Source organism: Haliotis rubra, unplaced genomic scaffold, assembly GCF_003918875.1.
Source record: "Haliotis rubra isolate DU_JTF1 unplaced genomic scaffold, ASM391887v1 Scf468, whole genome shotgun sequence".
Classification (NCBI taxonomy): Eukaryota; Metazoa; Mollusca; class Gastropoda; order Lepetellida; family Haliotidae; genus Haliotis; species Haliotis rubra.
This window is the reverse complement of record NW_025767155.1, coordinates 567,732-589,460: the sequence shown is the minus strand read 5'-3', so window position 1 is coordinate 589,460 and position 21,729 is coordinate 567,732. Positions and strand designations below refer to the sequence as shown.

At 40.9% G+C, this 21,729-nt stretch overlaps 2 protein-coding genes across 4 annotated transcripts in view; one reads left to right on the top strand and one right to left on the bottom strand.

Moving 5' to 3' along the window:
* LOC124290516 (von Willebrand factor A domain-containing protein 3A-like) overlaps nt 1–13,166 on the bottom strand; it is a 33,826-nt gene extending 20,660 nt beyond the window's left edge. Inside the window, 24 exon segments of the mRNA XM_046727261.1 lie at nt 223–355; nt 1,334–1,465; nt 1,863–1,981; nt 2,470–2,715; nt 2,889–2,983; nt 3,514–3,588; nt 3,879–4,016; nt 4,748–4,822; nt 4,880–4,953; nt 4,956–5,006; nt 5,813–5,916; nt 6,389–6,527; nt 6,747–6,878; nt 7,810–7,875; nt 8,007–8,115; nt 8,664–8,789; nt 8,928–9,034; nt 9,443–9,544; nt 10,113–10,167; nt 10,278–10,367; nt 10,847–10,974; nt 11,484–11,592; nt 12,415–12,516; nt 13,015–13,166. Of these exon segments, the coding sequence (XP_046583217.1) occupies nt 223–355; nt 1,334–1,465; nt 1,863–1,981; nt 2,470–2,715; nt 2,889–2,983; nt 3,514–3,588; nt 3,879–4,016; nt 4,748–4,822; nt 4,880–4,953; nt 4,956–5,006; nt 5,813–5,916; nt 6,389–6,527; nt 6,747–6,878; nt 7,810–7,875; nt 8,007–8,115; nt 8,664–8,789; nt 8,928–9,034; nt 9,443–9,544; nt 10,113–10,167; nt 10,278–10,367; nt 10,847–10,974; nt 11,484–11,592; nt 12,415–12,516; nt 13,015–13,088 (2,581 nt within the window). The 5' untranslated portion in view covers nt 13,089–13,166.
* A 1,149-nt stretch (nt 13,167–14,315) lies between these two features.
* LOC124290520 lies at nt 14,316–18,791 on the top strand. 3 transcript variants are annotated; one of them, XM_046727266.1, is made up of 6 exons: nt 14,316–14,419; nt 15,501–15,633; nt 15,787–15,826; nt 16,376–16,740; nt 17,567–17,671; nt 18,257–18,791. In XM_046727266.1, exons 2-6 carry the CDS (start codon nt 15,511–15,513, stop codon nt 18,761–18,763), a joined length of 1,140 nt encoding a protein of 379 aa, XP_046583222.1. In that variant the 5' UTR covers nt 14,316–14,419; nt 15,501–15,510; the 3' UTR covers nt 18,764–18,791. The 3 variants fall into 3 exon arrangements, with proteins under 3 accessions (XP_046583222.1, XP_046583221.1, XP_046583223.1); XM_046727265.1 differs by having other exon boundaries at nt 15,787–15,832; XM_046727267.1 differs by lacking the exon at nt 17,567–17,671 and having other exon boundaries at nt 15,787–15,832.
* The last annotated feature ends 2,938 nt before the right edge of the window (nt 18,792–21,729 follow it).

The window sequence follows — 21,729 nt, the reverse complement described above, 5'->3', positions numbered from 1 at the left end:
TTGACTGCAACAGACAAGAGGCGACTACCAAGTATACTTCTACAACTGAGGAAGTATTGTACAACTATTGTACAACTATTGTAATATCATTGCCAGTGCTTGATATGAACCTGCACTCTCCAGTGGAACTTATATATATCAACATCCTTACTAAAAACTCATGAAACAACTATTCTACCAAAGTCATCCTCAATCAAGTTGTCATGGTTACAGTGTACTCACATCTGGGTGTTGAGCGAACCTCCCTGGCGCTTGATGCACTTGTGGGGCGCCATTTGATGGCCCTGGTGGTGCTGGGGGAGGCCTGGCTGGTGCTGGGCGACGCCTCCCAGCTCTCCTTCTGACCCTCGGTAATCTGTGCAACAGTCACAAACAGCATGTAACCATGGTAATGGTGCCATGCACAACATGTTACTCTGCCATGTAGGAATAGAAGAACTATACAGTGTTATTGCTGATATACCTGTCTAGTCTTGGTGTGGTAGGAATAGAAGAACTATACAGTGTTATTGCTGATATACCTGTCTAGTCTTGGTGTGGTAGGAATAGAAGAACTATACAGTGTTATAGTCTACCAACCTGACTAGTCTTGGTGTGGTAGGCAGGGGAGAACTATATAGTGTTATAGCCTACCAACCTGTCTAGTCTTGGTGTGGTAGGCAGGGGAGAACTATACAGTGTTATAGCCTACCAACCTGTCTAGTCTTGGTGTGATGGGCAGGGGAGAACTATATAGTGTTATAGCCTACCAACCTGTCTAGTCTTAGTGTGGTAGGCAGGGGAGAACTATATAGTGTTATAGCCTACCAACCTGTCTAGTCTTGGTGTGGTGGGCAGGGGACAACTATACAGTGTTATAGCCTACCAACCTGTCTTGTCTTGGTGTGGTAGGCAGGGGAGAACTATATAGTGTTATAGCCTACCAACCTGTCTAGTCTTGGTGTGGTAGGCAGGGGAGAACTATACAGTGTTATAGCCTACCAACCTGTCTTGTCTTGGTGTGGTGGGCAGGGGAGAACTATATAGTGTTATAGCCTACCAACCTGTCTTGTCTTAGTGTGGTAGGCAGGGGAGAACTATACAGTGTTATAGCCTACCAACCTGTCTAGTCTTGGTGTGGTAGGCAGGGGAGAACTATACAGTGTTATAGCCTACCAACCTGACTAGTCTTGGTGTGGTAGGCAGGGGAGAACTATACAGTGTTATAGCCTACCAACTTGACTAGTCTTAGTGTGGTAGGCAGACGAGAACTATACAGTGTTATAGCCTACCAACCTGACTAGTCTTGGTGTGGTAGGCAGGGGAGAACTATATAGTGTTATAGCCTACCAACCTGTCTAGTCCTGGGCCGGGAGGAGGAGGGTCTGGGTGGAGGAGGAGGGAGAGCCTTGATGCTGTACTCTCCAGTATAGTAGTCCGAGTCTGGTGGGGCCAAAGCCTTGATCTGCTCCATGTATGGATGTTGCTGCAAGTTTACAAAATCAAATGAAAAGACTAGCTAGCATGTTGTTGGTAGCAATATTCCAAATGCCACAAATTCAGAAACTATTCATCAAGTGTGCAGTGTTGTGTCCTTGTAGAATGTTTCTTGGTTTGCTTGTGTGTTACAGAAATTTTAACCGATTAGACACACATCACTGAGCTTTCATCTTGCATCCAGTCGACATGTCATTATGCAATACTGTTTCTGAAATACTGTTTAAGGAAGCGAAAAACCCAACTGACTCACTCACTCACTCACTCATAAGCTCTTATTGCGGACCTGCCCCGGAATCACTAGGGATACCATCCACAGAAAGCAATGAAGCAGACAGATAAACTAATCGTCCTCACATTCTGACTTAAATTGTTCGACAACTTACAAATCTGTTTCTGTACTTCTTCTTGACATTGTCCACCAGCATGGCACATTTACGGGAGAAGTTGAGTGCTTTGTCCACCTCGGAGTTGACAAGCTGAATATCATCACTCTCTATGATGCCTGTACACAGAGGAACCAGTATGTCATGTGTCACAATAATCTCATTATACATTGACAAACAAGGAGTCGGAGTCTTACTCAGATCCTTACTGTTTTTGCAGCTTCCAAGTCAATTGTCCAAGAGTGAATACTGTTTAAAGCACTAAATGAATGATGCATCCCTAAAGTCACAGCTACATCATGAATTCCAAAAAGTCCGGGAAAGGCAAACCAGTGGTTGATAGCATGAACAACGATACTCAAAGTGGAGGTATCATGCCACACGTTCAGCCAGGTAAAAAACATCCCCTACTTTAGTCAGTTCAGGTAACAAGCACAGGATACTAGGGACAGATTCATCTACAGAAAGCCACCTAGTATTGACTGTAGTAACAGTGAGCAAATGAATACTCAGAGAATCCCCAAAGGGAAAAGATTTCAAAAGGGTCTCAGCAGGAGCTAATGTTGCACATATTCAGAAGGTAGTAGCTAAATGGTCAGCATCCTACCTGTTTCCCTGAACCAGTGGAAGCGACCTCTGCTGCAATGTGCCATTGTCCGTAGACATTCCGCAGTGCGAGTGATGTTGGCATAGCGACCTGGGATGGCCCCATTCACATCATAATCATCAACATTGAACAGGATGCTGTGTAATCTGAAGTCCCGTCCAATGGTAGATTCCTCTATGAAAGAGGAGACAACTGCTCCCTGCTGGTCTGGCACACCACTAGTAAATAAATACATGCCCTGCACACCTGTAAAAACATCAAAACACACTTAATTTGCGCTATGCAAAGTTTTAGGTGAAATACAGGTAAATTATTACTTTCCTATATTTCAACTGACATGAAACATGAAGATGAAACAGCACCATTTTGAAAGCTATGTATACATTTATCACCAAGCAAGTGCAGATAAACCGACTCACGGACGCCATGCTTGTCTTCCTCCTCATTCTCTACCGCCATCCGGAAAGCGGACATGAAGTTCCGACTGCCACCACACTGCAGTTCCAACACCCAACTGACAACAGCAATACACACCGTCATAGAGGTCATGAAGACATGTACAAGTTTTTAAAGGGAAAGGGAAAGGGAGGCAACCCAAATGGGTGAGTGATTTTACGTTTGCTTCAGGGAGCAAAGGGATTCAAGTTTTCACGTACCGTTTGAAGGAAAAGGGAGATAAGCATATAGCATGAGTCAGGATAAAGAAAAATTTCGTCATTTTACTTGCAGAAATTCTGCCATTTACCATACGGGCTTCTTAAATAATCTGAAATAGATTCTAGAACTATTGTAATTATTGACCATACAATGTTGTTAATGCATTTGATCATGAAAGACTAAATGTGCACAGTTATTTACTTGTGTTCCACTCTTTATGCACTGTAAGACCTGGAACATTCTTTAACTATCTTCTAGGTTATGGAAAGAGGTTAGAAGAAAGGGATATGTGGTAATGAATGGAGTCTGATATACCCCAGCAAGTGAAGAGATTCAGAGAAGGATGAAATCTAATTAAGTTATAACAACAGCACTGTGTGGACATACTTCCATGCATCCTGAAGGTTGAGGGCAGTGGGTTTCACCATGGTGGGCTTCCAGCGACGAGCATCACTCCCAAATCTGTCCGGAAAACCACAGGATGTGAGATTCAGATAAATCCTTAGTTCTACAGTTATCAGTTTGATCATAATCTCATATATGAACAAGAGTATAAGAGTATTTTAAAGGTACAATAATCAAACCATCCATATATTTCCTTGGCAATATCAAAATATCTCAATTTTAAGTCAATCTCAACGATGTATGTTCATGACATAATGAAAAGCATGTATCAGCTGAAGCCTCTAGCTATATGCATAACACAAAGGTAGTCCACCTCCATCCAATACACATAATGCAACATGCCGTACGCGATAATGTTGAAGTAGTCCTTGTTGGCCATCTGCTGCTCCATGACAAGACGCAGTGTATGCTGGATGTGAATCAGGTAGTTGACGTTGGAGACGGACGTGTCGATCAGGTACACCACACTTGGAACAACAAACACATAATGTTAGATCTGGGTACACAGCAGTAGAAGTGATGGAGCAGCTAGCAGCCGAGACACTGCCATGAGTTGTTGTCGTTGTATGCCGCAGTCATCAATACTTAATCTAAGACCTATAGACAAACACATCTGGTATAAGCTGTATAGGCTGTAGACCAACCGTCTGTTGACAGTATGAGTGGCAACCCTCTTATAAACAGTGTACCAAACATTGGCTGATAGTACATGAAACATTCCTATAAGTAGCAGTCGACCAACCAGTCATTGATAATATGAATAACATTCCCAAAACAAGCAGTAGACTGAACACTAAGGGACCGTTCATGAAATATGGCTGGGGGGGTTGGGAGTGGGGGGTTTGGGTTTGATGATGACTTTAAGGGGGTCACCCATTTTGTTCTGGGGAGCTAGCAGGGTTCAGCAAGTGTGTACACACGTACTAGGGGTCAGCAATTTTGTAGACAATAATATGTTTAAAATTATGCTTTAGAAATTATGCGAGGGGGTCACTGATTTTGTACATGACATGGGGTGTGTTCATTCACATTGTACACACTCCTCCATACAAATCTTTGTCCCTAAGTTTTCAACAACAAAGCAATATGAGAGATGAGATTCAGGAGCAGCAATAAACGTGTAAAGACTATCTCCCTAGATCATTCAACCTTTATAGATAATACTGTGCTGTACTCACTTAACCAAATCTTTCCACCACAGTGCTAATTGTTTCAACCCAGCAGTCTCCTGCTCCCCGGACTGTGCGCCAGCCAGTCGATGCGGTAATAATCATTAGTACGCCAGATAGCGCTGAGTATTAAGCTCATGGAGGTCGGAATAGGTCCATCATATGCAATTAAGTATGACAGTTCACTGTCCTTCAGCTGCTTCTGGTACTCAAACAGTTGCGTCATGTCAACAGAAGTCTTTAATAAATGTTCAGTCGGATGTTCTTCACAGAGCCATCATGCCATGTGAACTGAACCATTGCTTTCTGCAGTAGAAACAGTGAAGGAGGCAGGTTTAAAGCTGCTTTCAGTTGTAATTCAGTTGTGTTAATGTCAGCACTTTGTACAGAAGTTCTTAGAAAGTTAAATGGAGTTATTCACCAGTTTAGTAAAACTATATGAGCTTATGACAGATACACACACATGATGTGCTTCATGTATATGTCATCCTCTGTATCTCCAGGCATTTCACTACGCCTGCACTAACCCCTTGATTCTCACTGTCAAAAATTACCTGCAATTGATTCCATTTGCCACTAGGTCTGACAGCCAATTTTGGGTTGGCCATATCAACAACATGGCAGTCAGATCCCTTCATAAGTTTCCATAAATTCAATACCGAAAAACTCACAGACAAGCAGAAGGAGGACGTATAAAAATGTTTTAACTGGGGAGGATTATGAGTGTCAGTAGCTAGAAAAAGGTTTCTAGATAAAAGGGTAAGGCCCTTACTTTTACCTGATACCAACTTTTGATTGGTGAGTAAAATGTTAATAAAATCAAGAGCAGGTAATTTGTGAAAGCAAGTAGCACAGGAAAAGAGCCACCGGTTTGCGTAGGTTGCAGAAATACAAGCCCTGGAGCTATAGAGTTCAGGTCCGTCAGTCTCATTTAGACTTTCATCAGGTCATGTTATTTGTTCATTTTAAGACTGACTGACTGAGTTTGGTTTTACACCGCTTTTAGCAATATTCCAGCAACATCACTGGGGGGACACCAGAATGTTCATTTTAAGAGTGTAAACTTGTCATCTGTCAGTGAGGTGTAGAGAGGTCAGCAAGGAGACACTGACCTCATGGACTTGTGATTGCACAGCCTTCTTTATGATTGGGATGAACTCCTCCCGGTACGAGTAGGCGTTGGGAGCCAGCACCTGGTACAAGTCCAGACGTTTCGCTGAAAACAACAAGTGATTGAGGATGGTTTCGCCTTTTGACAGCAATAATCCTGAAATATCATGATACTAGAAATGGGTTGACACAGTGAACCTGAACTGGCCACAAAACTCTGCCATTATGAACAAAAGATAAAACCACTGGGCCATAATACTGCCCCATAATATCAAATGACACCATCTCATGAACATGACAAGAATACACACACTGAAACAGTGGGCTTGAAATCGAGTCTCCACTCATCATTGTCACAATGTTACGTACTCTGGATTATCAATGAAAGCAGATGTTGAATATTTTAAAGTAACTAATATATGACATGATTTGGTTAAACTCAAGGAAACCAACATATATAGAGCTTACAACCAATAACCATGACAGGGTGGATCTAGTTTCACACATTCCAATTGCAGATCCTGTCTAAGGAATACAACTTGATTCATCAGAAAAAGAGATGATTTTGACCAAACTACCTTTGAGGCCATGTTGAGCAAGCCAGTCAACGGATGATCGGGGCTGGAATTTGGGCATGTCCAGTCTGAGTGGTAACTCATGGCCTGGAGGGCGTGGCAGGAAGCGGGACTGAGGCAGTTTCTGTACCTCGTTGCTGATCTGTGGAAGAAGGAAACAATCATATGGTTGCATATAACATTATCTTGCCTGGGTATAGAAATTGGAAATTTTAACTATAAATTGTATATTTATATACTTATCTTATCTCGCGCGATAAGTTTAAAAATCTAGACAATTTACAGTGTTAAATCTTTGTTACATTTAGGGCAGACAAGAAAATATTCGGTCAGTGTCACAAACAGGAAGTTAGAGCCTGACCTCATTCATGATGCTGATGAGAGCACTTCCCATCATGCCCTGCCTCATCTCCTTGATCTTGTTGATGACATCCTGTGCCTTCTGTATCTCCTTCAGCAGCAGGCTGATGTCCGTCCCCGTGTAGATCTTCTCCTACAACAACATCAACTAACAGTGACAGTACATGCATGCAGAGAATCGCTTTACAGTCATAGTGGGTGAGTAAGTTAGTGAGTGAGTGTGGTTTTACACCGATTTCAGCAATATTCCAGCAATATCACTAACGGGGACACCAAAAATGGGTTTCAGACATTATACCCATGTGGGAAATCGAACTTGGGTCTTCGGCTTGACGAGCGAATGCTTTAACCACTAGACTAACCCACCGCCCCCTTAAACCTTGGAGAATAATATAAGGGTAATGTTTATCAAACTATGTCAGTGTTCAGGTTTGATCAAACAACAACGTTAATAGTGCAATTGTTAAGGTTAGCACCAGCAAGAAAGCCAATATTACCGCTATTTTAAGTAGGAATTCGGGTTGCTTTGACTTGTTTGACCCAGAATATCTGCCAGTCCAAAGCCATTGTCGAATGAACCGTAAGCCCACGCACCCACTATGACGTCACTTGACAACAGAATTGATAGTGGCTCGTCGTTAAGGTTGAGCGGTCCAATATCATATGCAGCGGCCCGCAAATTTCTGATAATGGAAGGGCTGTTTCATGATAATTCCATGTATTTTAGCTATAATACACTGCAGAATGTACATCGTGATGTCCTGGCAATGTCTGGTATGAAGTCCTATGACAATAGGGGGTGGAGGGGTAGTTGGGTGTATGACAGATGTGAGCGGAAAGCCAGAACTGATGCATTTCTCAAACATTTACCACTTGATAAAGCATGGGTATCATGCTGACAAACCCAGCAACATGATCAGGGTTTACCAGGATTCACACACCTGATTAGAGTTTGCCGATGCTGAAAGGACACACCTCTGTACAGTAAACTGATGTCAATGCTACCTATGCTCTCTACATGTTTACTGTGTGCCATGATATGGCTTATACAGAAAGTCTCCTACCTCACAACTGGAAGTGTAGCAGTGGTAACTGCCCTGAGATGCTGCAGCTATACTACGTAGTGTTATCTGAAACACACAAGGTCATGGAAAGTTTTAGGATCACATTTGAAACAGAACCCCCCTCATAAAATTCTGTAACGATATTACGCTAGCTACGCTTTCTGATATTCATTCAAGAAGGATGGGTACAGACTCACACTGGTGAGTTCATTGCTGCAGTCATAGGACACTCCATGGAGCGGGATGTCGCGGCCAGCAGTCAGCTGCTGGATGTAGTCACACAGGATCTCTGTCGACTGGTCAGGGCTGCAAATATAGAACACACAGCTTCCACCAACGGCTACTACAACAGTTATTCTATATCCTACATCCACTTTACAGCCTGAACAAAAAAAGCTTCAAGTTGTCTCCAGGCATCTATTTGAATAGGTCTTCTCCCAGCTTACAGACAACAGTTTAGGTATTGGCTACATTTTAAAGTAGGTCTTTTGTCTAGAGAGGCACATGGTGTTTCTGTTCAATATCCAACACATGATTTGCAGCCTGAACACAAGAGCATCAATTTTACTTCAAGGCATCATTTTGAATAGGTCATTTCTTACGGACTACAGTTTACTAGTTCAAGAGTAGGCCTACATTTTAGAGAGACATGCTCTTTGGTTGAGAGACACTTTGTCTTTGGTCAAGAGAAGACTTGGTCTTTGGCCTTGATAGAATCAGCCTTTGGTCCGAAGTGACTATCAGTATTTTTTCAAAATCCTCATGAGGCATACTTGTCTCCTCAGAACAGAATGATCAAGCATCACTAGTATTTTCAATCGCTATGAAGAATGATTGAACCACCCTATACTCACACACTGCCAAGGATGAGAACGACTGCATCAACATCTTGCAGCTTCATGACGTGCTTCATGGCCTTGAGCAGGTTAGTTCCTCCCTTTGGCTCCAGCCGTTCCACCCACTCCTTCCCCTCCTCAATACTGCAGTCAAATAACATCAACAGCATTAACACACATCTACATATTATACCCACAATACCTTTTCAAAACACAATATAACACAATCAAACAGTTCCACATTATATACCGTCAGAACTGACTGACTGTAGACAGACTTACATTCTCCGATTGACATCTCTCATGACCGGCCACAGGGGTTCGATCTCTGTTCCGAACTCCAGTAGGTACAGGCTCTCTTTCTGTGACAGTTGTTCATCCAGGAAATGCTGAAAGGAACAATAGAAGACATGTTACTTTACAGCACAATCAGCAACATTCCAGCTACTACGCAGCAGAAGTTGAGGAGCACCCCAATCATGACAGATTAGCTATATTGATATGAAAGAATCACATGAGCCTTAACTTCTTTTAAGCAGTATATATATCACAGCACCTAAAAGAAACTTGAAACTTTAACATGTATACAGTGATTTCAAAATCTTTCTCACAAGCACTGTATTCAACATGTTCAGACATAAGAAAGTCTTAAAAGCACTGCATGTTAAATTAAAGTATTTTGAAATGATAATATCATTTGAGGATATTAAAATTCCAATACTGTGGAACAATATATGTAAAGATCTTCTGGCTAAGAGGGACCTCATACACTTGGCCATTTTCCTTAATGCACTTACCATAAGTGATTCCTGGAATGCTGCTTGACGTCCGAAGCCCATGTTGGCATTTGATACATCCAAACACACAGCTACTCGCTCCCCTTGTATATGGCCAAACATCTACAGACAACACAGTCATGTTATATTTCATATATACAACATTAGATACATCCAAACACACAGCTACTCGCTCCCCTTCTATATGGCCAAACATCTATAGACAATACAGTCATGTTATATTTCATATATACAACATTAGATACATCCAAACACACAGCCACTCGCTCCCCTTGTATATGGCCAAACATCTACAGACAACACAGTCATGTTATATTTCATATATACAACATTAGATACATCCAAACACACAGCTACCCGCTCCCCTTGTATATGGCCAAACATCTACAGACAACACAGTCATGTTATATTTCATATATACAACGTTAGATACATCCAAACACACAGCTACCCGCTCCCCTTGTATATGGCCAAACATCTACAGACAACACAGTCATGTTACATTTCATAATACAACATTAGATACATCTAAACACACAGCTACTCGCTCCCCTTGTACTGTATATGGCCAAACATCTACAGACAACACAGTCATGTTATATTTCATATATACAACATTAGATACATAACAATGTTTATATTATAAATCAATTAATAAAGGCAGACTCACCCTTTTGCTGCCTTGAAGTAACCATTTGATTCTTTTCGTGTAAATCTCTATGGCCCTGAAGAAAGAAGTATATTTTGAATGGTAACTGGATTGGATATGTTTTGTCCGACATTTTGTGAAATAATTACCATAAAAGTATTTAAGGAATGAAAATTCATCACTTACATGTTAAGTTTGTACTCGAACTCATTGACATCGTAGGCATCAAACTGGATGTGGTGATTCACCTTCCCTGTCTGCTTCTCTGGTGATAATCTGATCGCCATAAACATGCTAGTCTTACAACCTCAAAATGTCACATTCTAAATACTCATGAATAAGCAATATTCCAAGCACTCAAAAGATATTAAGTACCACCCGAATCTTTCCTTTTAATACAGTTAATCTGTCACGGCAAGTGAAAGAATTAGGTGGTCCTAAATAGCTCTTTAGTAGTACAGATCACAATAGATTAAACAAGTTTGAATCTCTGCCAGGTAAATTAATTTAAGATAGGATGAGTGTTCAGTGATGGCACACATTGTGACATCATGACCCTCATTTAAATCAACACTTATGACAAGCACGGGACATTAGGATAATTTCTTACGACTGATTAATTACTTAATTGAAATACAGTTGAAAAGTTATGGAATATAAAATGAAAAACAGTATTCAGTTTGTTAACCACTGGGCTACCCACCCTTCCATTTTGCCTTAACATCCCATCAGGTATTGTTAGCAATGTTACTCACTTCCCAACTTTGCCCTTATCAATAAGCTGTTTGAGGGTAAGTTTCAGGTATTCCACGCCATGCACTTTAAGCCATTCCTGCGAATTCTGCTTCTCAGAGTTGACCCTTGCCTGAACGTCAGCCATACGCTGCAAAGTAGTGATCATAATATTCTAAATACTTCAACATTACCTCCAGGTTGGGTTCATCAAGGCAAAACAAACATCCAAGTAACTGTAGATGTAATCGCTAAATGGTAGTTATGCCAAGCCAACTGGTTGTTAAGTTTGTTTTTTAGACATATTCTTTGTCAAATAATTTAAAAAACACAAATGCAATGTTGCTCATCAGGTACATTTTAATGAGCTCTATGTTATGGTGAATGAATGAGCTCTAAATTGCTAAGTGCTGAATCAGCAACATTGCTACTGTTTGCTGTACTGAAAGTAATGTCATAAAATCTTCAGTAAATAAAGTGTGGCTAGTAATTTAAAGTTTTTATACCACATTTGCAGTGTCAGCCGGTCTGTAAATCTTAGGTCAGAGTCCTGTGTAAAACAATGAAATGGGACTTGCCTAAAGATTTGTCCACCATGGACACATAATAGTACTTGAATTTAGATGTAATGTTTCCGAGTATATATATTTTGGAACGAACCAGCAGGTCCCTGGTCTGGTTGACATGGGTGATGGTGAGGGGATGAGGTGGCCTGGCGCGGCGGATACGGACAGGCTGCCACGCCTGTTCTCGTTCCTCATCAGAGTCTCTGTCAGTGGATAAAACAAACAGGTTGTATAAGATAGTTGAACTTTTCCCCTATTTTATAAATAACAGCACGTATTAGAATTTTCTTATAAGAAATGCAGAGAAATTAATTTTATACAGGCATATGAAATATATATGCAGTCTTGTTGCAAAGTCTATGATTCAAGGTCAGTGATAAAAGCTGTATAACACTGGGATTGAGATGTCAAAATTTGAAGCTTCAAAATAATTGAACAGCACATAAACGTTACATTTAACCCAAACACAATACATGGATGTGTTCATTTACATGATGATGAACAGGAAATTCATTGACCATCTTAATAGAAAATCTCAGTATCTTATTTCCTGATATACATAAATGCACATCAGATAAAGAAACGCTTATCCTTGTATGTGTCACAGCATACTCTAACAGATACCATCAAAACCTATTTGTCATTTCTAGTTGTCAAAAGTGTGATGGCAGTGATGACTTAGGGAGCACCCATATGCCACAAATGAATAGCTTGTTGGCAGTGGCACAGACCAAATTTGTGTCTATGGCAATGATGTACAAAATAAATTGTTTTTTTCAAATAAGCAAATGTCAACATTTTGTGTTAATAATGAAAACAAATAGCTTGTTTGATGGTTTTTGGTAAATACATTGGATGTTGGATGTAGCAGGGATAAAAATGGATGGTTTTTAAACATGCACGTACACCCCTTCCTTGCCAAATACAAATCAAACAGATACACTATATAAGTACAAAATTCTTTTTTTGTGATTTGAATAAAAGCGCCCATGCCCCTTTAATTGCAAAATTCTGTAACTACTAACCCAAGAATGTCATCAAAGTCTTCATCATCATCATTTACATCTTCATTCCTCACGCTGTCATCGTCATCACCAGAGTCCTTCTTCTGATCTTGTTTCTCCTCCCTGTCACAATTATACAACAGGAATTGCTACAGACTATGGTCATCACCATTAAGGTCAAGGATCATATGACTACATATAAGGGGTAACCAACCAGGTTCCTAAAACAACTAGCCCCAAGGATTGTAAATATGTATATGTAATTTTTAGTGATAAATATCTTCTATAATCGCACCATACAGCATTATACATTTGCAATTATTTAAATCAGAACATATAAATATACATGTCTAATTTTTATTTTTTAACATGCATCGAACATATTCTTCAAACATTGAAAATATATTTTCTGGCGATATGAATATTAACAACATAACTGCACTTTACTTCGACTGATCTATTATGAACTCTATATAAGAGCCAGTCATCCATCACAGGTAACAGATTAAACTAAATGCCTCATTCAGTCATCTCAACATGTAGGTTGTGATGTGACGACTGGCGTGTTGACAGCTCGAATAACAATCATGCACGATCACACAAAATATCAACTAAACTTACCCATATTCCTCCTTTATGGCGTCGAAATCCTGGCTCTTTTTACTTTTCCCAAATAATCCATCAATGAACGACATTGTTCTTCTGTTATCGTTGCTTAATTTATTGTCCTAGTCCATATCTTTCATGTTGATGCTGTTGCCATATAGCCGAATAGTTCCGCATAGCTGCGCTTAGCGCAATTCCATTGGTTAATTTTACGGGCACCTGCGCGCAAAACTGGATTTATGCTTAGGCGGTATCGCAATGCGATCAAATGCGAGCGTGATGGGTTTACAGACGGAGCCCAGTGAATCGAAGCGTCTTAATCGAGAACACATGTATACAGTATTATACGTGTAATTTTAAAAGGCTTTTTTTTAATTCACACACATTACATGTAAATGTAACAGTGTTTGAAACTATATGAAATTATTTTGTAAAACAGTATTGTAATATGCAATCAAATTACACATTTGGAGAGATTCAATAACTAACATGTGTGTCGTTACATTAATTCATCTTCATAATATGAGTGAGTGAGTGAGTATGGTTTTACGCCGCTCTTAGCAATAGTCCAGCAGTATCACGGCGGGAGACACCAGAAATGGGCTTCACACAAAATAATAATAATATGATTCACCGGCTCATCTGACCCACATAATAATAATAATATGAATCACCGGCTCATCTGACCCACGCCCGACTATTTGCAGGCCGTCGACGCATAGGTAAGCTACGAAACCGCTTAAAAACTAAACACGTGTATTATGAAAATACCCTGTAATCTCTCTAATGTCTGTGTCTCATTTGTGATCTGTTGAAAGATCTTTTTGTTACAAAAAGTGTCTTCATGCTCGGTTGTAGTTTTTAAAGAACGAATGAATTTTCTTCTGTAAAATCTTGCATTTTGATAAATATTAAGGCTCCGTTTACGATTTGATAACATATGGAAAGCAATATCACATATTTATGGAGAATCACTTCACAAGTGCAACAGACATTTACGACTTCTTTCCTGGTAACATAATATATATCTTTTTACATACACATACAATCAACACAGCCTTTAATAGGAAATATAATCATTTCTTTTACAGAATACTGAACACCAAAACTTTAATTTCGGAATTTCATACAATAACACGCATGGCGAAGACTTTTCTTCACTGCCATTGAGAGATTTGTTGGGTCTAACAAAATCGTAGTGAAAAGTTGGAACCCTTGTCTGAATATATGTCAATGTGCATTTGACAAGTGCACGAATTTCATGTGACATTCGACGTGGTCTGGGGTTTTCCAAGGGGCGCATGCTTTATGCCACCTGCTATGCTCTTTGAAAGGCGTTCATTCACCTGGCCGCTCTGTCATAAGAAGGACTTATGCCTCACAACACAAGAGGGGAAACCTCCATGGACGTTGAACACAGGTAATACTTGTTTGCGATTCACAGCAGTGCCCATTTGCTTACAGTCGGCGGTACAATGGCCGACAATAGAGTAAGTATAAGGTAGATATTCAGCGGGTGCGGTGATCCATGGGATTCATGTTGAAGAGCGATTGTCAACAGTCAATACACGTGAAGCACCAGCTGTAATAATCCGAATGGGTCAGAATATTACAGATAGCGCCGTTACAGCATGGAAAGGTGCTCAGAATTTGGTCTCGTCGTCGCTTTTGCTTATTTTTGAAGGATTGTCCAATATATTTGTCAATTGGTTTATTTATATATTTACTAGAGTTACACTTGGAACCTCTCCGTATATAAATGACATCGGATTTCAAAATGACACGAACAAAAAATCTTAATACCTTTGATATTTGGTGGATTTACAGGTAGGCTACTCTCAGAGCTACCCCTCCATTAAAGTTCAGAATCATTGAACTCGTGCTCATACATGCTTTGCTTTGTTTAAACCCACGCAAGGTCACGATAAACATAGGATCATAACAAGCAGAAGTTTTAGTTCCGAAGGGGCGGTTGGGTAGCCTAGTGGTTAAAGTGTTCGTTTCCGAAGACTAGGGTTCGAATCCCCACATAGGTGCAATGTGTGAAGCTTTGATTCGAACATACGATCTACGTATACTATCTAGACTAAGGGATCCATCTCGAACTACACACATGTGGATTGAAGACGTTCTCTAACAATTAAGGGGATGCGACAAATACTTACCAAATCGCCATGTGACAGTGAATCGTGACCTTAGCATCTAATGGTTTGGTAGCCCTGTGGTTTCAGCGTTCGCCTTAGACCTGGGTTTGAATCCCTCAATGGTACAATGAGTGAAGCCCATGTCTTAAGTCCCCGCCTTGATATTGTTGGAATATTTGCAAAACCGGCTTAAAACGATACTAACTCACAACTCTGAATCGATATACCTTGATGAAGAAAGATTGTTGAATCGGATCTCATTCCAGTTAGATTTTAATCAGCTCTGTCATTAAGATACATATACATATTCTATTGTAAGTATCGAACACTCACCACATTCTGATGCATGCTTCACAGGTGACCTTGTATGTTCGGGTTATTAACGATGGGGATACGTGGACGACGACGTCATTGCACACACAGTATCGTCTTCACAGTCGCCGCCGGTATCTGGACAGTGTTATGCTGTATCATCGTCTTTGCAACGCAGGTACCTTCTGTATTAGGATAATACACTCAACGGATCAAACAATTAACCAAATAAATCTAATAATATTATGTACCGTCTCTATATGTCTGTAATCAAGCTGGTGTGGCGTTTATCATCTCTCATCTCACCTACTCCTCTGTTCCTTGTCTGCAGACAAACGTGCGACGCCCACAACGTCACGCTAACGTCTCAGGTAACTGTACGTTCCCTCATGAATTAATCCCAGATTAACAATTTAAAGATTTTAGCTTGTATATTGAAAAAAAATATTATGAACGTAAATATAGATCTAAAATAAACGTAATATATACATCTACAACCGTATTCCGTAGCTTGCAAACTACAGGCAGTAGCTTCTATAAAGGTCGAAGAAGCTTCAGATTTAGATTCAAGAACACAATGCAAGAGGAATTGTCTTGTGGTGAGTAATAATTTTACAATTGCTGATATGAATGTTTGAAAGTAGGTCAGATAGGTCGTGTCTCCATTCTCACTTCCGTGTAGTTTGGTGAAGGTGGAACTTGTGTTGTTTCAACAATCAATCAGTAAAATGCAATTTCTGTGTTGTGGACTTCTGGAAAATCTGCTTTGTCATTCTGGACTCTTCAGCTCTTCCAACGATTGGTCGGATAGTAAGTGTATTGATAAATTACGCCTGCTTGTCAAGCACTAATTTGCCCAGTCCAGATAACCTTAGTACGGGTGTATTCTTGATGCACTTTGACATACTGGGTGTTTCCAGTTTCATCAGACGGTCATTCCCAACCATGTCCTACACCTTACGGAGCCAACATTGACGACAACATCAGACGCATTTTAAGAAATCAGAGAGACGCCGAGCCGGCAAGTCGGGTGTATCTTCGCCATCTTGGGTTACCTTGGCAGGGAGGAGCGTTTGTCAATTTGTCCACAACAGCTGGGTCGACATTTGACGTGGGGAGTTCAAGGCCAACAGGTATCCAACCCACTGTGGTGCTGGCGGCGTCAGCCAACCACTATCAGGAGCTTCAGGCTTTACTGCACAATATCCACAACGTCGTCAACCGAGATGGCAGGTTGAAAGTTGTACTGTATGACCTTGGACTAGGTCCCTTTCAACTTAATCAGGTAGGTAATGGAAGGTTGTATTCGACTTCATAGTCTTGGAGTGAACGAGTGAGTATAGTTCTACGCCACTTTCGGCAGTATTTCAGCAATATGTCAGCGGATAATCTTTAACAAACATGTCTGGTTTCTTTGTTTGTTGTTTAACGCTATAGATTCCATCTGTATGAATATAGGGCGGTGGGGTAGCCTAGTGGTTAAAGCGTTCGCTCGTCACGCTGAAGACCCGAGTTCGAATCCCCACATGGGCACAATGTGTGAAGCCCATTTCTGGTGTCCCCCGCCGTGATGTTGCTGGAATATTGCTAAAAGCGGCATAAAACCAAACTCAGTCAGTCAGTCAGTCTGTATGAATATAAATCTCCAGTCTGTACATAATGCAGTCAATCATGAGAATCTATGTCTGCAACTGTGATGCGAGTCTGACCATTGCACCAATCCCATTAGTTGCCTCTTGCGAAAAGCAAGGTTGGTTGGTTTGTTGTTTAACATCGCACTCAGCAATACTCCAGCTATAGGGCGTCGGTTTGTAAATAATCGAGTCAAGACCAGACAATCCAGTGGTCAACATCATGAGCATCGCTCTGCGCAATTGGGATACGATGACATGTGCCAAGACAAGCAAGTGTTGCTAAAGACCAGTTCAATCGGGGAACAACAAACGTGTGTTTGACATATACTGTACTCTTGTTGGCGAACAGAGCCCTGGTCCTCTGACCTTAAACCGTTCAGAGAACAGAATACTTGAGACACTGCTTAGACCTACTGCTTACAGAAGTATTAACATTTTCACGGAAGTTAGTTTACGGGGTTGACGGTCATATTACAGGTGCATCGCCATTGCAAGTGTGAAGTGCATCCATTCCCGTTTCACGAATTCCCGACTCACGTCCGGGATTTGGCCGTTTATTCCTGGAAACCAATCCTTGTACAGGTAATCCTCATAAAGTGTCTCAATACCTGGAGGACGTGCTCATCACCTCTCAACATGTAGGCTTTATTGATTTGTATCTGCTTCCCCTTTCATGTAAGAGAATGATAATGAAATACCTCAGTCTTCGGCGTTGTAATCCCAAAATGAAGACGAGATATCAGTGAACACTACTGGTTATTTGTTTTTCGCTGTGGTCGTATCCATTACAGATCAGAATGTTATATATTACTCTCGTCAGTAGAATCCTTTATTTCAGAAATGACTGTCACTTCCTGAGATGTAGATTAGTAAAATGCTCCTTGTTCAGCCAAATTATTGGAAGGTGGAAATAAGCCCAAGCTCATCTTTTAGTTTTACAGACAGGTCTCCTTAAATTTTGCAAAAGTGAATAAGATCCACTAAAATTAGCGCTTTTCGCCCTGACCCTTGTTAAAGACTGGTTTAACATGTGTTTGTTTAGAAATTATTCTCAGAGCATGTCTGTTCACGTTTCTGTAAGATTGTTTAAGTGAATGAATAGCAGCAAAGTGAATGTTGAATGAAGATGTGTTGATTATATATCATAAATCATCAGACATTTTGCAGCTGGCTCTGAAACAGTGGAACTTCATCATGTACATGGACGCCTCCATCCGCATCCTGACTTCGGATCTCCAGGAACTCTTTGACGTTGCCTGGAAACGTGGGATCCTCGTCAGTGACACTGAACACGAATCCTTCAAGATGGTAGAACACACTGATCCAAGAACATTTGCCTTCCTTGGCGAAAAACCTTGTTACTTTGAAAATATACCAGAGAAACAAGCTGGCTTTTTGTTGTTGAGACAAAGCAGACTTCTGCAGTTAAGCATCATTCGACCATGGGTTGAGTGCACACTGTCCCTGGAATGTATTGCTCCGCAGGGGTCAAAGATCAACTGGTTTTGTAGTTACTATCGCCACTTCTTCGGCGAATGTCATCGGTTTGACCAGTCAGCATTGAACATTGTCATTTCTAGAATATTCCATCACACAAGGAAGGTACCACTTATTCCCAGTACGTTCTTTAAGATCGACAGAAATCACAGAATGAATTATTTCGAAACGATGTAAAAGGAATCGTGAGTTGGTTATCATATCTGTATTTGTGCAGAGACCATATGTCGGTATGTGGTCTCAGATTTGTGTTACACCACGGTGTAATGTCTGACAAAGTTACCCCTTCAAACATAACCGCTCTTTAGTACTTCTATTCTCCGTGTGATATAGATTGTGGTGCAACCGCACGCAGTTAACTGATGCAAATCCGGAAAATATTTGACCTTATCTACCGTTGTCCAAGACCCAGTCCATCCTCAACCAGGATTTCACAGCTTTACCTTGTTGCTTGTTAAGAGACAGTGACAAGTTCCATAACGCCCGTACACCGCTAATAAAGAGAGGCCAGTACAAATTATTGAAGTTAGCAAGTACCTTAAGAGGTGAGGTGAGGTGAAATTGGGTTGAACGTCGTACTTGAGAATATTTCGCTCATATGACGACGTGCATGCATGTGTATGTGTATGTGCGGCTGCTTGTACTAGCCCAGACTTAAGCTGGTTTTATAGTGCTAGCCCACTGAGATACCATGCCGCAGTGAAGCATGAATACCCCACTCAGACACATTATACTGACTCCGACCAGTCCTTGTTGTACCCATTAATACCGAGCGCCAGGCAGGGACCAACAAGTACCATATTTTAACGTCTTTTGGTATGACGCGGTCGGGTTCGAACCCGCGACCCTCCGCTCTCCGAGTACCTTAAGGCAGCCCACTGGTTAGTGGAACCTTGTGAAAGATTTACTAGGCTTCCTTGGCATGAGATCATCTTTCATCCAGATGTGGAATAAATACCATCAGTTTCAGCACTGTGTTGAATTACCTGCCAGACAAATGAACTATAGTCATGTGAAAACAATTAGGTGTTCTGTAATGTGTCTGTATAAAATTATATATGACTTCCAAAGCACCACTAGAGAAAAGCTTTTGGACTTGTAAGTTGTTTGGCTTGGCGGCTTATTGTAGGAAGAGTACACTACAATGGATGGTGTTCCTCTTTGAAACAGCCTGTGTGTCACTGTGTCCTGATAGTATGTATCACTGCGCATGTTTAGAGTCACTGGTTTGTGTGGTCCAGACTAGTTACCTCCATGCCCCCATTGATGTAGGACAACGGAGTCTGGTTTAACTGCTTTAAACAGCATTCCAGTAATATCGTGTTGTGTCAGTTTGATGTGGGGGGAAAGGCTGAAGTGATGCACATCTTAGAAAGCCAAAACAACATAACTTGAGCACACTGTGATTCCAACTAGCGATCCTATTTTTAATTCAATACTTTGACCTCACGGAGATGAGTGAAATGGCAAGTTACACATAGCATGCAACAGTATTTTATGTCAGCTTGAGGTGGAAGCTGGAAATTATGCTGGTCTTTGGTGAAAATTGCACAGGCATGGCTGTGGTTCTGAGTGAGCGAGTATGGTTTTACGCCACTTTAGCAATATTCCAGCAGCATCACAGCAGGGGACACCAGAAATGGGCTTCACACATTGTACCCATGTGGGGAATCAGCCCAGGTCTTGGGCGCAACCAGCAAATGCTTAAGCTACTAGGTTACCCCACCGCCCCTGTGGTTCTGAACTATGAGCACATGTATCAGTGTTAACAGGAAGCATGTTGCTTATTGCAGGGTTATGTAATATTCACTTATCAAGCAGTATATATAAGAAATATATCCATGCATCGACACTATATTAGCAGTGGCACACAAATGAAGACTGAAACAGATATAGAAGTGATATTGTTTAATGCTGTCACTCAACAATGATGTTCTGTTGAAGGGGCTGCACACAGTACAGTTGCTTCTAGCTTCAGGGATTAATGAATATATACAATGCTGGTAAAACAAGCACCTCCCTACTGGTGTCCATGAAATATCTACACAGAGTTTACACAGAGAATTGAGGACTGGACAGGGCGATCACAATTATCACCAACATTGTGGATGAAAATAATTCTGATAAATAACATTTCACTAATTTAAATTCAGTTGTATGAAGACACAATGAAAGAGAACTTTTAGTTTCTGTCAATGACATAGTGACAGAGGTAAGTCCCTCTCGTGTTCTCAGGGATTTACAGGACGCAAATTCCTGCGTCCTATACGCATAAAAACTGACAATGGACGCAACAAAATTTATTAGCACTTCCACATGGATGCAGAAAAGATCCAAATACTTTTTTGTAAAAATTCCAATCAAGTAACGATAAGTTATCAAAGAGTTTGCTACATGCTGGGTTATAGTATCATTTGCAATTCAATTAGTGTAACAAATAATGTGATGATCATGATACACAACACAATAACACTATTAATAATAATATTTAAGAGTCTGGACCCCCATTGGTTGTCCAGGACCCCTGAAATTAAAGAGTGCGAGTCCCAGGGACCCTCAAAAACAGGACTCCAGGTAAATCCCTGTGTTCTGTCAATGATGGACTGTGTTCCACAAGGTGATCGCAAGGCTACCTGCCTACCACTGTAATGAGCCTATATTTAAGTACCAGAACATTTTGTGGAACAGATTTTCCCATCATGAAGACTACCTCCACGGAAGGTGGCATAGGATGGATCAGCCTCCACAAACTTTGCAACAAGAGGAGGAATCAGACTCAATGTGATGAGCCAGCACCTTAACCTGTGGTCCACTCCACAAACCACTGACTACCTCAACTGGCTCAAGGTTGCTAGGTGACACCAGTGAGTACTGACAGTGCTGACAAACCAACAATCATAAACAAGGATAATCTGAGATTCAAACCCAAGAATCTAATATTTTGACCTCAATATGAGTGAGTGAGTGAATTTAGTTTTACATGGCTCTCAGGCGGTGAGTAAATAATCGAGTCTGCACCAGACAATCCAGTGATCAACTGCATAAGCATTGATATACACAATTGGGATACGATGAGATGTGTCAACCAATCCTGCAAGCATGACCACCCGATCCTGTTTGTTACCTCTTACAAGTATGAGTTA